Below are 15709 nucleotides of genomic sequence, written 5' to 3' on the forward strand. Positions count from 1 at the left end.
ACATGGATTTGTGCGTGGAAGGTCATGTTTGACAAATCTTATTGAATTTTTTGAAGAGGTTGCTTGGAATGTTGACGAGAATAAAGCGGTGGATGTTGTCTATATGGACTTCAGTGAGGCCTTTGACAATGTCCCACATGGAAGGTCATGTTTGACAAATCCTATTGAATTTTTTGAAAAGGTTACTAGGAATATTGACGGGGTAAAGCGGTGGATGTTGTCTATATGGACTTCAGTAAGGCCTTTGACAAGGTCCCACACAGAAGGTTGGTTAGGAAGGTTCAATCGTTAGGTATTAATATTGAAGTAGTAAAATGGATTCAGCAGTGGCTGGATGGGAGACGCCAGAGAGTAGTGGTGGATAACTGTGTGTCAGATTGGAGGCTGGTGACTAGTGGTGTGCCTCAGGGTTCTGTACTGGGTCCAGTGTTATTTGTCATATACGTTAATGATCTGGATGATGGGGTGGTAAATTCGATGAGTAAGTATGCAGATGATACTAAGATAGGTGGAGTTGTGGGTAATGAAGTAGGTTTACAAAGTTTGCAGAGAGATTTAGGCCATTTAGAAGAGTGGACTGAAAGATGACAGATGAAGTTTAATACTGATAAATGTGAGGTGCTACATTTTGGTAGGACTAATCAAAATAGGACATACATGGTAAATGGTAGGGCATTGAAGAATGCAATGGAACAGAGGGATCTAGGAATAATGGTGCATAGTTCCCTGAAGGTGGAATCTCATGTGTATAGGGTGGTAAAGAAAGCTTTTGGTATGCTGGCCTTTATAAATCAGAGCACTGAGTATAGGAGTTGGGATGTAATGTTGAAATTGTACAAGGCATTGGTGAGGCCGAATTTAGAGTATTGTGTACAGTTTTGGTCACTGAATTATAGGAAAGATGTCAACAAAATAGAGAGAGTACAGTGAAGACTTACTAGAATGTTACTGGGTTTCATCTCTCCTAAGTTACAGAGAGAGGTTGAACAAGTTGGGTCTTTACTCTTTGGAACGTAGAAGGTTGAGGGGGATCTTGATAGAGGTATTTAAAATTATGAGGGAGATAGATAGAGTTGATGTGGATAGGCTGTTTCCATTGAGAGTGGGGGAGATTCAAACAAGAGGACATGAGTTGAGAGTTAAAGGGCACAAGTTCAGGAGTAACTTGAGGGGGAACTTCTTTACTCAGAGAGTGGTAGCTGTGTGGAACGAGCTTCCAGCAGAAGTAGTTGAGGCAGATTGGATGTTGTCATTTAAAGTTAAATTGGATAGATATATGGACAGGAAAGGAATGGAGGGTTATGTGCTGAGTGCAGGTCAGTGGGACTAGGTGAGAGTAAGAGTTCGGCACGGACTAGAAGGGCCGAGATGGCCTGTTTCCATGCTGTAATTGTTATATGGTTATATGGAGAATAGAACCATAGAATACTACAGCACAGAAAACAGGCCATTTGGCCCTTCTAGTCTGTGCCGAAACTTTATTCCACTTGTCCCATTGACCCGCACCCAGTCCGTAACCCTCCAGACCTCTCCCATCCATGTATCTATCCAATTTGTTCTTAAAACTTAACAGTGAGCCCACATTTACCACACCAGATTTCAGCTCGTTCCACACTCCCACCACTCTCTGAGTGAAGAAGTTCCCCCTAAATCTTTCCCCTTTCACCCTAAAGCCATGTCCTCCGGTATTTATCTCTCCTAATCTAAGTGGAAGGAGCCTACTTGCATTTACTCTGTCCGTACCCCTCATTATTTTGTTTATCTCTATCAAATCTCTCCTCGTTCTTCTATGCTCCTAGGAATAAAATCCTAACCTGTTCAATCTTTCCCTGTAACTCAACTCCTGAAGACCCGGCACCATCCTAGTAAATCTTCTCTGCACACCTTCAATCTTACCGATATCCTTCCTATAGTTAGGTGACCAGAACTGCACAGAATATTCCAAATTTGGCCTCACCAATATCTTATACAACCTCCCCATAATATTCCAACTCCTATACTTAATACTTTGATTTATGAATGCCAGGATGCCAAAAACCTTCTTTGCCACCCTGTCCACCTGTGATGCCACTTTCAGGGAACTATGTATCTGAACTCCCAGATCCCCTTGTTCCTCCGCACTCCTCAGTGCCCTACCATTTACTGTGTATGTTCTACCTTGATTTGCCCTTCCAAAATGCAGCACCTCACACTTGTCTGCATTAAATTCCATCTGCTATTTTTTAGCCCATTCTTCCAGCTGGTCCAGATCCCCCTGCAAACTTTGAAAGTCTTCCTCGCCATCCACAATGCCTCCACTCTTAGTGTCATCAGCAAACTTGCTGATCCAATTTTCCACATTATCATCTAGATCATTGATATAGCCAACAGACAACAATGGTCCCAGCACGAATCCCTGAGGCACACCACTAGTCACAGGCCTCCAGTCTGAGAAGCAATTATCTACCACCACTCTCTGTCTTCTCCCACACAGCCAATTTCGAATCCAGTTTACAACCTCTCCATGGATACCTAGTGTCTGAACGTTCTGAACTAACCTCCCATGTGGGACCTTGTCAAAGGCCTTACAAAAGTCCATGTAGACAACATCTACAGCCTTTCCCTCATCTACTTTCTTTGTAACCTCCTCAAAGAACTCTACAAGATTCATTAAACACTATCTATCACGCACAAAGCCATGCTGACTATCCTTAATCAGCCCTTGGCTGTCCAAATCGGTTGAGTGAACTTGGCCTTTTCTCCTTGGAGCGACGGAGGATGAGAGGTGACCTGATAGAGGTGTATAAGATGATGAGAGGCATTGATCGTGTGGATAGTCAGAGGCTTTTTCCCAGGGCTGAAATGGCTAGCACGAGAGGGCACTGTTGTAGGGTGCTTGGAAGTAGGTACCGAGGAGATGTCGGGCAAGTTTTTTACACAGAGAGTGGTGAGTGTGTGGATTGGGCTGACAGTGACGGTGATAGAGTTGGATACGGTAGGGTCTTTTAAGAGACTCCTGGATAGGTACATGAAGCTTAGAAAAATTGAGGGCTATGGGTAACCCTAGGTAATTCCTAACGTAAGGACATGTTCGGCACAGCTTTGTGGGCCGAAGGGCCTGTATTGTGCTGTGGGTTTTCTATGTTTCTATCTTTTCTATGATAAGGAGGAAGATCAAAGAGAATGAAAAGAAACAGAGTATGATGGAGTAGAGGCCAGAAGTGGTTAAGTGCCACAGGTGGTGATGCCAGATGTAAGGTTGAAGCTAGTGAATAATGAAAGGTGTCACTACATAAGGTAGAGTTGTAGAGGATAAATAAAATCTGAAATCGTCAGAAGAAGAAAAATCAGAGGGGTAGAGAATTAGGGGAGAATTGCAGGAGAATGGAGAATGGGATTAGTTGGGAATTGAGAGGGTAGAATGGGAAGGGAAATCACAGAACTTGAAAGATTGTACATCAGTGAATATCAAAGAACGTGAACAGAAAGGATAGGTAGACAAACCTTTTAGAGACTATTTGTTGGGGACAGGTTATGTGAGTAGATTAACTGTGAAAACACCAGAGGGTGAGGTGATTTTGGGTGGTGAAGGAAGTAGATTATGATTATCAAACAAGGGACATTTTAGAGTAATCTTTATGAAAGTTAGTTATTCCAAACCTCCCAGCAGTGGCATAGGTAGAGTCAGGCCCTCATTAAGTAATACTAAAACTGACATCAAACCTCTAGGAGGGCCCACTATTGATGTGCAAGGCTACACCTTCTACCAACCATGTAAACGGAGTTCAGATTAGTGTTGCATCATCACAGTGTGTATTGCATATCATTCGATGTCACTGCAAAAGCCCAACAGACAGAGATGCAGTCTGATGAATGCTCAGGTATTAACATTTTAATTATCTGTTGCCTTGATTTTGTTGGTGTGGACAGGTATCTGAGCCCTGTTGCTGTGTTATAATAAAAACAACAGACTCTATTTCAAATCTAAGCCTATCGATACCAAAATCAGCGTAGAATTTTTTATTTTTCCAAGTTTTGTTGAATTAATCTAAATCTAAAATTAAACTCCTCAAACACGAGGAATTCTGCAGATGCTGGAAATTCAAGCAACACACATCAAAGTTGCTGGTGAACGCAGCAGGCCAGGCAGCATCTCTAGGAAGAGGTACAGTCGACGTTTTGGGCTGAGACCCTTCGTCAGGACTAACTGAAAGAAGAGCTAGTAAGAGATTTGAAAGTGGGAGGGGGAGGGGGAGATCCAAAATGATAGGAGAAGACAGGAGGGGAAGGGATGGAGCCAAGAGCTGGACAGTTGATTGGCAAAAAGGATATGAGAGGATCATGGGACAGGAGAAAAACTCCTCAGCTCATTTTAACCATAACTTCTCAATTCATAACACAGTTGATGTGTCAAGAAATTTCCAAACGTCGCAAAATTAATGAAGTACTTTTGAAACCACTGTCACAAACACGTGAGGTAAATGATGAGATAACTTGCAGTAGCATTGGTCAACCAATATAAATGCATTTCATTTGAGTGCTGCAAAAGGCTCATTAATAAAGAAGGTAGACAAGAATGTTCAAAGTTCAATGTAGAATTTATTATCAGGTATATACGTGTCACTACATACAACCCTGAGATTCTTTTTCTGCGGGCATACTGAGCAAATCTGTTGAACAATAACTAAGCTGGATCTATAAACTAACACTGCAAATGTAGATATAAATAAGTAGCAATAAATAACACACATGAAATAACAACATGAAAGAGTCCTTAATTGAGTGTAGTTATCCTCTTTTGTTTAAGAGCCTGACAGTTGAGGGGTAGTAACTGTTCGTGAACTGCTGTTGCGAGTCCTGAGGCATCTCTATCTTCTACCTGATGGCAGCAGTGAGAAAAGAGCATAGCCTGGGTGCTGAGGATCTTTGATTCATGATGCTTTCTTACGGCAACATTTCATGTAGATGTGCTCAATTGTTGGGAGGGTTTTTACCCATGATGTACTGGGCCAAATCCACTACCTTTTGTAGGATTTTCCACTCAGAAGCATTGGTGTTACCATAATTGGCTGTAATGCAGCCGGTAAGCACACTTTCTATCACACATCTATAGAAGTTTGCCATGGTTTTTGATGACATGCTGAATCTTGGCAGATTCCTGATGAAGTAGAGGTGCTGTTGTGCTATCTTCGCATTTATGTTTATGTGGTGGATCCAGGACAGGTCCTCCGAGATAGTATCACCCAGGAATTTAAAGCTACTGACCCTCGCCACCTCTGATCCTCTAATTATTACTGGCTCGTGGACCTCTGGTTTCCCTCTCCTGAATTCTATATCAGTTCCTTGGTGGTTTCGTCTTTGAGTGAGAGGTTGTTGGTAGTACACCATTCAGCCAAATTTTCAATCTCCCTCCTGTATACTAATTCATCACTACATTTGATACAACCCACAACAGTGGTGTCATCAGCAACTTTGTATATGATGTTGGAGCTGTACTTAACCAGATAGTCATAGATGTAAAGTGAGTAGAGCAAGGGGCTAAGTACACATCAATGCCGTGCTCCTGTGCTGATGGACATTGTGGAGGTGGTTTTGTCAATCAAACTGACTGGGGTCTACAAGGGAGGAAATCCAGGATCCAATTGCACAAAGGGGGTATTGAGGCTGTGACGAGAATACACATAAAATTAAGATGTTTGCTGGCCTGGGTTAGCATCAGTGACATCAGTAAGTGGTCTGCCACCTGCCCTCAGGGGAAGGAGAGATAAGGAACAATGGAGCAGCGTCTGGAGATGTGTAATGAAGGGACGGGGGAGAGAGAGCTGTCTGGAGCGGCTCCCCCCTTTGAACCTTGAACTGTTTGAAGTGATGGACAGGCGATGCCCCAGCAGGGGGATAAAAAGGGACCGGTTCGCTAAGGCAGCACACACACGCCACCCGAGGTAACGAGACCCTGGAAGCGGTGCGCCTCTCACGAGTGGGTGAGAAGTATCAGACAACGGCCAGGGTGGAAAGGTACGATCAGCGGGAACCCGGTGTGTGTCCGCCCTTGCCTGGGTGCCGGGTTCACTGCAGAGGATCGACCGCATCTGGAGGAGGGGTCACAGTCGGTGACCTCAGGTGACATCACCAAGGACCCGCCCAAAAGTTGCTTGTGAGCTATATCGCCGGTCTGTGAGTGAAGCCGTTCTGAATGATCAGTTGTTCCTGTTCTATCTCTCTCTTCCCCCACGTTGTCCATCGCCATGGCAACGATTACTGCGAACTGAACTACTAACTGGACTGAACTTTGAGTCACTTTGAAATTTGGTCATTTACCCCTAGACAACGATAGAGCTTGATTGATGCTGTTATCTTAATTCTGTGCACATGTGTGTTTATCATCGCTGAACTGTTGCATTTATTATCCTTTCGATTACTGTGTTGCTTGTTTCTTTAATAAAACTTTCTTAGTTCTAGTAATCCAGACTCCAACTGAGTGATCCATTTCTGCTGGTTTGGCAACCCAGTTACGGGGTACGTAACAAGGCCCAGGTCTTGGAGTTTACTGATTAGTAATGAGGGGATGATGGTGTTAAATGCCGAGCTGTGATCAATAAAGACCATCCTGATGTCTGCATCTTTGCTGTCCAGATATTCCAGTGAAGCATCATGTCAGTCCCACACTGATGCCCAGCCTAGATTGCTTGTTCAGAGATTTAGACTGGATATTCAACTTGTGCCTCCTTCGGTTCCGTGCCTCTACTTAACTGAACATCTAACATACTGCTTTTGAATAATTAACTGTTGCTGAGGAGCACTGCAGGACTGTCCCACCAACAGCGTATGATATTGTGAAAAGCCACTAATTTTGAACAAACATCGAAGTTAAAATGAAGAATAATTCCATGCTACTTCAGAAAATACTTGCAATCTCAAACATTATTTGTAATGAGGCTACGTTCACTTGATAATGCCTGGTTCCAAATGTTCCATGAACAATTTTTGCTGCCCATTATATCTATAGTGAACTAGCTGTTACTTTTATTCAGCTTGAAACAATTTCATTAAAAAGTAGATAATTGTATTTGACTCAACTGTTAATTTATAGATGATGGAGGTTAATAAATGCTGAATTGATATCATGTTTCTCTGCTTCCGACTTTAGGGTGAACTGCTGGAGCAAACCAACTGCTGGGAGCAGGGACATGAGCAGTGTACTGAAATACAGACCAGTACACATGCAGTTAATAATGCACCATGTAAAAACAGCTTTGCACAATCTGTATGTCCACCTGACACCGGCGAATTGATAACAGAGTCTCCAAATGAAGTCAGTGAAGAGGAGGAGGAAGATGAGAATGACGAAACACAGCTCTGTTCATCACCAAACACAGCAAAGTCACTCTTCAGAGGGCCAAAGAGGAAGGTACATTAAAATATAAATAACCATATATATGGTATATATAACCATATAAGTGAAGAAGCTTGTTTTCTTGTTAGTTAAGTTTAAATAAACATCTTTTGTGCCCTGCAGAATGTTTAAGATTGAAAACTAATCAGATAAATCTGGTCAACCAAATAATTTTTCAGAGTTCTAGTCAGTGGTTGTCTGCTGTGCCAAGGGTCAGTAGGTCCCTAATTTAAACAAATGTTTTGGGCAGACACAGTATAGCACAGTAACATAGTAGTTAGCACAATGCTTTATAGTACAGGCTACCCAGGTTCAATTCCTGCCGCCGCTTGTAAGGAGTTTGTATGTTCTTCCTGTGACTACATGGGTTTTCTCCGGGTGCTCTGGTTTCCTCCCACAGTCCACTGTAAATTGTCCCAAAATTAAACTAGAGTGAAATTGGGGGTTGTTGGGTGGTACAGCCTATTCTACGGTGTAATGAATAAAATGTGGGAGATTAAGTCAAACACATATTATAAAAAGATTTTTTGATAACATTTCAAAAAGTAGAACATGTAGTTCTGAGTTGCAGGAAGTATGGGATATGGAGAGAGATGATGAGAATTAATCTAAGGAAATTGGGGGTGCAGGAATTCACATTAAAAGCGTTGCTGGGCATGGGTGAGAGAGCACAGGTAAGGGTGTTTTTAGCTTTCTTAAGACGTACAGGGGTTTTTATAGGATATGATGGATAAACAGGAATAGGGTACTAGGATGGCCAAAGATGGGAGGATAAAGTGTAGGTTAGGGTATGTGTGTGTGAGTGAGTGAGATTGGGTGAAGGGATTTAGAATGTAAGTCTATTGCACACTCCGGAGCAGAAGGTGGCGGTGATGCACCATTAAGCTGGGTGCCAACCGCCGTAAAACAAGACGGAGAAGAAGAGTAGCGTGCTCACTCAATGACTGACCAACATTGTTCACCAGAAATGTACTAACTAATATTACAGGTTCTTCTAGTAATTTCTTGCCTGCATAAATCCCTCATGATTTACCAGTATACTAGTAGTATTCAGTGTAGTTATCTATATGTGGAACAGTTTGGGGTTTCTTGAGAATAACAAAAGAATAAACATATTGAAATAGCACTGAATAAACCTTATTAATTTTGAACTAGCATCTAAGTTAAAATGAAGAATAATTTTGTGCTACTTCAGAAAATACTTACAATCTTATATGTTTTTTTATTAACACTATATTGCATGTGGTTTAAAATAAAGATCTTAAAAGTGTTGGGGGAGTTAAATCATCTCATTGCATTGAAGTGATGCTGATGTTAACTAAAGAGTGACAAATTATGTATCATTACTACTGAATAATCACTGAAAGCTATTCATCCTAAAATACTTTATCAGATTTTTATTTGAATGTTTTCTGAATCCTTTATTTCAGTAAGCTGTAAGTCATTAGGAAATTATGTTCTCTGAACATTGCAAGAACTATTGATGTAATGCCTCTTATCCTTCGAATGTCGATGCAATGCTGCCCTCTGGTGTATTATACACAAGTAGACAAGTCAGCCTTTGAGCTTGCCTCACAATTCCATATGATCATGGCCGATCTGTGCCGACCTCAACTCATCTTCTGTATTATTTCCCACTACCCTCAATTCCTTGCTCTTTCAAATATATATATATACGTATTCTAAATGCTGATGCTCCATACAGTTATATCCTCAGTCCCTACTCTACTGCCTTTACACTCATGACTGCATGGCTAGATTCTGCTCTAACTCCATCTACAGTTTTGAAGGTGATACCATCATAGTGGGCCGCATTTCAGATAGCAATGAGTCAGAGTACAGGAAGGAGGCAGAGAACTTAGTGACATGTTGTCATGACATCAACATCAACAAATCAAAAGAACTTGTCCTTGACTTCAGAAAGGGGACAGTATGCATGCTGCTGTTTACATCAACAGTGTTAAGGTTGAGAGCTCTAAATTTCTAGGTGTGAACATCACATGGATGTCAGGATCAAGGAAGCTCACCAACCCCTCTACTTCTTCAGGAGGCTAAAGAAATTTTGGCGTAACCCTGTCACTCTTACCAATTTTTATCGATGCACTATACAAAGCGTACTGTTTGGATGCATAATGGCTTGTTATGCCTGTGACCACAAGAAACTGCAGAGATTTGTGGTCATACCTCAGCACGTCACAGGAACCAGCCTCCTCTCAATAGACTCTATTTATACTTCTCACTGCCTCAGCAAAGCAGTCAACATCAAAGATCCCATTCACCACAGACATTCTCTCTTCTCCTCTCTCCCCAAAAGCCTGAAAGCATCTGCCACCGGGCTCAAGGACAACTTGTACCCCCATGTTATCAGATTCTTAAACAGACCTCCTATATGATGTGGCTGGCCCTTGGCATCGCAATCTATCTCATTATGATCTTGGCACTTTATCTTTTACCTGCATTAAACTTTTTCGGTATCTTTTACACTTCATTCTGCTTTGCTATCATTTTACCTTATTCTACCTCAAGATGATGTAGAACATAGAAAACCTGCAGCACAGTACAGGCCCTTTGACCCACAATGCTGTGCCAAACATGTACTTACTTTAGAGATTACCCATAGCCCTCTATTTTTCTAAGCTCCATGTACCCTATTGTATCTGCAATGTCTATGATTTGATCTTTATAAGCAGTATGCAAGACAAACTTTTTACTGTATCTTGGTACATGTTTTCAATGCTACTATATTCTTTATTAGGTAAGGAAACAAAACTGTGACCTCAGCAACACCATATACAACTGCAACAAAACTTCCCTATTCTTAAACTCCAATGCCTTCACCATGCCTTCTCAATTGCAGTCGTCCCTGGGTATCCGCGGGGGATTGGTTCCAGGACCCCCCGCGGATACCAAAATCCGCAGGTGCTCAAGTCCCTTATATAAAATGGCGTAGTATTTGCATATAACCTATGCACATCCTCCCGTATACTTTAAATCATCTCTGGATTCCTTATAATACCTAATACAATGTAAATGCTATGTAAATAGTTGTTATACTGTATTGTTTAGGGAATAATGACAAGAAAAAAAAGTCTGTACATGTTCAGTACAGACGCAACCATCGTAGCTCTTCTGGGAACACTGATGCTGCCACGGCATCAGCCAGTGCCGATTCTCCCGTGATCTTTAAGTTCTTGAGGCTGTAGTGCTTTACATAGCTAGCCAGCCATCCCTTACTAGCCTTAAACTCTTTCCTCTCGCTCACAACACAAGTAGCAAATGAACAAGACACGAGACGAACAATGGTCAATCAACAAGTGCTGGAGAGAGACTGAGGATCTATGAAATGGCGGGAGGCTACAGCAGGGTATGCCTACACATCACTTCACTCGCGTGGATTCAGTGTAGTGCTCGGCGTGCGGCAAATTCAAGCTTTGCTTTTTGGAACTTTCTGGAATTTTTTTTCAAATATTTTCAATCCGCGGATGCGGAACCCGCGGATACGGAGAGCCGACTGTACTTGTTTGACCTGCCTGCTAACTTTATGTGGATCATGTGTTAGAATACCTAGATCCCTGGTCTTCTGAGTTACATGTGATTATCTCACAGCCTACATTTTCTCAACAAAAAAGTCATTTTTTTTTTCTAATGACAAAATGACAAGATTTGTTTTAGAAAGTTTTACTATTTCATGATGTAGTTTATGGACTTCAGGTATACATAATTTCAATATTTTCACATGTGCTTTATCATTCCCTCATCTGCCAATGACGTTATTTCAAAGAACTTTATAGTATCTTGCCCCGAGAAACTGTTCTCTGTTTTAAATTTCAATTATTTGTGTGTTTGTAACTCTTTAGGAGATCTCCCAATGTTTTCCGTAAGAGGACACAAACAAAATTTTAATTGTAATTTGCCCTTTTAACCTCTTGGAATCATTTCAGTGAATTTGGGTTATTCTTTTAGAGTTCAGTGTATAAATTGTACATATCAGTCAGAGTCTTCAGCCCAGGGCTCTATACAAATAAAGCATAATGTTATTCTTTCTATAGTTCAACACTGTTGCCATAAAAGCCAAAATTTCAGTTGATGTTGATGTAGCATTTCCTATTTGTTTGAAAGCTTTAATTGGTTTATAATGTGGATTTATATAAGTAGGTGCTCAGATCTATTGGTTTCCTCAGCAAATTAGACACATGGTCCTGTGGCTGCATGAGTTATATGGGTTTATAGGCAAATCAACTCTAATGTGCAGGTGTGTGGTGGAATCTTGGGGGTGGGGGGGGAAGCTAAAGAGAAAGTGGGAAAATAAAATGGGGATCTGTATAAATGGCTAATTGCTGGTTGATACAGAGTCAATGAGGCAAAGAACCCCTATTTCTCTAATCCTCCATGGACCCAGACCTTGTGAATTCATATTTCTTCACAGTGAAATCCATTTCCAGAAGCCAACAACAGTAATTTGTTTGTCCTATTCGTGTATCAGTGAGTTAAATTTTCACTGTTGGTGTTCACTGTGTTTAGTCTGCTCGAAGTGTTGGGAGTACAAGTGGTAAAATAAGTGTATTAACGGGAGAACTCTGGCTTTGCAGAGGCCACATACCCACAGAAAGAAGAGGGGGCGGAAGCGGCGGAGACACAACAGCAGTGTTACCACTGAGACTATTTCTGAAACAACTGAGGTACTTCATGAAGCCTTTGAGAACTCTGATAATGAGGGTCAAATGCTTTGCTTGGAACCTACTTGTGAAGAAGAGGAGGATTATGATTGTGATGATGAAGAGAAGAATTACTTCAAGCATCGCTGTGGCAGTTTGGACTTAAAAACGAGGAATCAGTCAGATGAAGGAGAAGATTTCTGTAAAAGTGCAGATGAAACTCCTGAGAAAGAACAGCATACAGGTACAAAACTATCATGACTAACTGTTAACATAATTCTCCACTTTTGGATAATAATAAAGACTTTAAACAGAAGATTTAAAAGCTTTGAAGTAGCTGTGACAGTAAGGGAGAAGGAGGGAGGTCATTCTAAGGCTGGCATTTAAACAAGGAAAGTAGAAGAGCAGAATCCCCAATTTAAAATGTTAGAGGGCATCTAACTTTCTGTTTCTGGGTTGAACCTTGTACTTGGGTCCGGCACTCCAGCTGTCAGTAAGATTCTGCTTAGAATCCGCATATCAGAATTTAGGCAGATCTTCTTAAATCGAGAAACCACCCAATAAAGTTGATAGCAACTGAATACACAGCAGAGTTTGGCTATGTTTGAATCTGTACACATTACTGTGAATGTGTGCACCATATCTCCATACATACGTCTGCAACCACCATCCTTCACCAGTAGAAATCTAACACCATTTCTATCTATAGCAAATTAAAATCAATCTTTTGATATAATGCATCCCTTCAATTTACATAAATATGATCTTAAACCCTCTGCAGATTACTAGAAATTGTACTTTCTTGATACAATTTTTTCATACTTTCCAAATATACCCAAAAATCTAAAAACCCACCGAACATTAATTAAAGTCAGACTTAACATTGTCTGCTGTATTGTGTCACAGTGTTCTGTGTGAAACAGACTATCAGTAAATGGCTGTATGAAATGTACATGCATTAATCCATTTGACGAGATTTACAAACACTATAATTCAAGCAGAAAGATTCTATTATCATTAGCATAACAGCCTCTAGACCAATTCAACAGAATTATTCCTCTCCACTATTTATACACCACTGTTAGGTTCAGCTCTGCTCATCTTAATGTGCGCAGTGTATGTTATACTAACAATATGTAACTGGTTCACAGTGATCACTGTAATGATGATTATAGAAGTATGGCAGTGAACAGTGTGCTTTTGGTGTTAAATATCTGAGCTTGTACATTGTACTAACATGTATAAATGTATGACCATGTACATTGTGTGAACAATCTAGAGATGTATGAAAGTGTGTACTGCACCAATAATGTATAACTATTTGTATGATTGAATTGTAAACGAGAGTGGTTTCAGTTTAAAAAGGATTTTTGTAAAGGCCTAAATAATGGTCTGGATCACAGTAAAATACTGCGAACAGTGCAGTCAGATGCATTTTTTATATAAAAGATAATTTATTCCTCAAAAGTATATTTTTATAAAATTAATTTTAGATGCGGTAACTGCTCTTTTACTGGATTTTTTTTTCTTTTATCTATCTCCTGGAAGTCTTGTCCGTTGTGTTGGTGTTTTTAGTGACCTAGTACACAGTGAAGCCATGTGTAGTGCCCCAGGCTGTAGTGGAACATGAACTTTACATGTGGTTCCCTCACAAGCTGGATTCTAAATGTCAGGTTTGCTACTTTGTGATGGTACTCAGCCCAAAGTGTGCCCCAGTTAAACGGATAAGTTAATTTTGTACTAGCATTTTCAATGTCCCATCCGTTTAAAAAGGCAGATGAATTGCTGCTTCATACAGGATGCCATGATGTGAGAGAAAGCGAAGAAAATACCTTTCATTTTTTAATACATTTTGACTAAATAAATACTCCAGTCCATTTCTAAATATGTTCAGTTTGCAATATTTTATCCAGTAAATCCTTACTTCAGTAACTCCTTATCAGTGGCCTATTCTCAGCCACAGAACAGACCTAGAACCTAGAGGACATAAAGAAATCCATACCTTTTGCCAATGATCATAGTAATAGCTTAGCTTTAGCGAAGAATGTAGAGGATTCAAGCACTTAACAAATATTTGATATGCCATCAGTAATAAATCTGTGGGTATTCTTTAGTTGGGTAACACAGTATATTCCTTCTTTATAGAATATGGCGCAAATGATAATCCCTTCTGCATTATATTTTAGCTTGCTGTTAAATAGTAAGATAGCAAAATAGCAAGGGTTCTGAAGGAAGTTGCTGGAGAGATTGCGGAGCCATTGACAATGATCTTTCAAGAATCAGTAGCCTCTGACATTGTACCAGATGACTTGAAAATTGCAAATGTTACTCCACTATTTAAAAAGGGTGGGAAGCAGCAGAAAGGAAACTATAGACCTGTTAGCCTGACATCGGTGGTTGGGAAGTTGTTGGAATTGATTGTTAGGGATAAGATTACGGAGTACCTGGAAGCACATGACAAGATAGGCCAAAGCCAGCATAGTTTGCTAAAAGGAAAATCCTGCCTGACTAACCTACTGCTATTTCTTGAGGAAATTACAAGCAGAGTAGACAAAGGAGATGCAGTAGATGTGTACTTCAATTTTCAGAGGGCCTTTGACAAGGTGCCGCATATGAGGCTGCTTAGCAAGTTAAGAGCCCATGGAATTACAGGGAAGTTACTAGCATGAGTGGAGCATTGGCTGATCAGCAGAAAACAGAGTGGGAATAAAGGGATCCTATTCTGGCTGGCTGCCATTACGAGTGGAGTTCCACAGGGGTCAGTGTTGGGACCGCTGTTCTTTACAATGTATGTCATTGATTTGGACTATGGAATTAATGGATTTGTGGCTAAATTTGCCGATGATACAAATATAGGTGGAGGAGCAGGTAGTGTTGAGGAAATAGAGAGCCTGCAGAGAGACTTAGATAGTTTTGGGGAATAGTCATAGTCATAGTCGGGCAAAGAAGTGGTAAATAAAATACAATATTGGAAAGTGTATGGTCATGCACTTTGGTGGAAGAAATAAACGGGCAGACTGTTATTTAGATGGGGAGAGAATTCAAAATGCAGAGATGCAAAGGGACTTGGGAGTCTTTGTGCAAGATACCCTAAAGGTTAACCTCCAGGTTGAGTCAGTGGTGCAGAAAGCGAATGCAATGTTGACATTCATTTCTAAAGGTATGGAATATAAGAGCAGGGATGTGATGTTGAGGCTCTATAAGGCACCTGTGAGACCACACTTGGAGTATTATGTGCAATTTTGGGCTCCTTATTTTAGAAAGGATTTACTGACATTGGAGAAGGTTCAGAAGATTCAAGAGAATGATTCCAGGAGTGAAAGGGATGCCGTATGAGGAATGTCTGGCAGCTCTTGGGCTGTGTTCCCTGGAGTTCAGGAGAATGTGGGGGGATCTCATAGAAACATTCCGAATGTTAAAAGGCCTGAACAGATTAGATATGGCAAAATTATTTCCCATGGTAGGGGAGTCTAGGACAAGAGGGCACGACTCCAGGATTGAAGGATGTCCAGTTAGAACAGAGATGCGGAGATATTACTTCACTCAGAGGGTGGTAAATCTGTGGAATTTGTTGCCAAGAGTGGTTGTGGAGGCCAAGTCATTAGGTGCATTTAGACCATAAGATATAGGAGCAGAGTAGGCCGTTTGGCTCATTGAGTCTGCTCCGCCATTCAATCATGGG

The 15709-nt window shown here is 40.9% G+C and overlaps 1 protein-coding gene across 4 annotated transcripts in view; it reads left to right on the forward strand.

Moving 5' to 3' along the window:
- Window positions 1-15709, forward strand: part of kat6b (K(lysine) acetyltransferase 6B) — a 221548-nt gene that overhangs the window by 196988 nt on the left and 8851 nt on the right. For all 4 annotated transcript variants that reach the window (XM_063070288.1, XM_063070286.1, XM_063070287.1 and 1 more), the window contains exons 15-16: window positions 7127-7387; window positions 11962-12271. In XM_063070288.1, the coding sequence (XP_062926358.1) occupies window positions 7127-7387; window positions 11962-12271 (571 nt within the window). The remainder of the gene's footprint in view (window positions 1-7126; window positions 7388-11961; window positions 12272-15709) is intronic.

This window comes from Mobula hypostoma, chromosome 18, assembly GCF_963921235.1.
Source record: "Mobula hypostoma chromosome 18, sMobHyp1.1, whole genome shotgun sequence".
NCBI lineage: Eukaryota > Metazoa > Chordata > Chondrichthyes > Myliobatiformes > Myliobatidae > Mobula > Mobula hypostoma.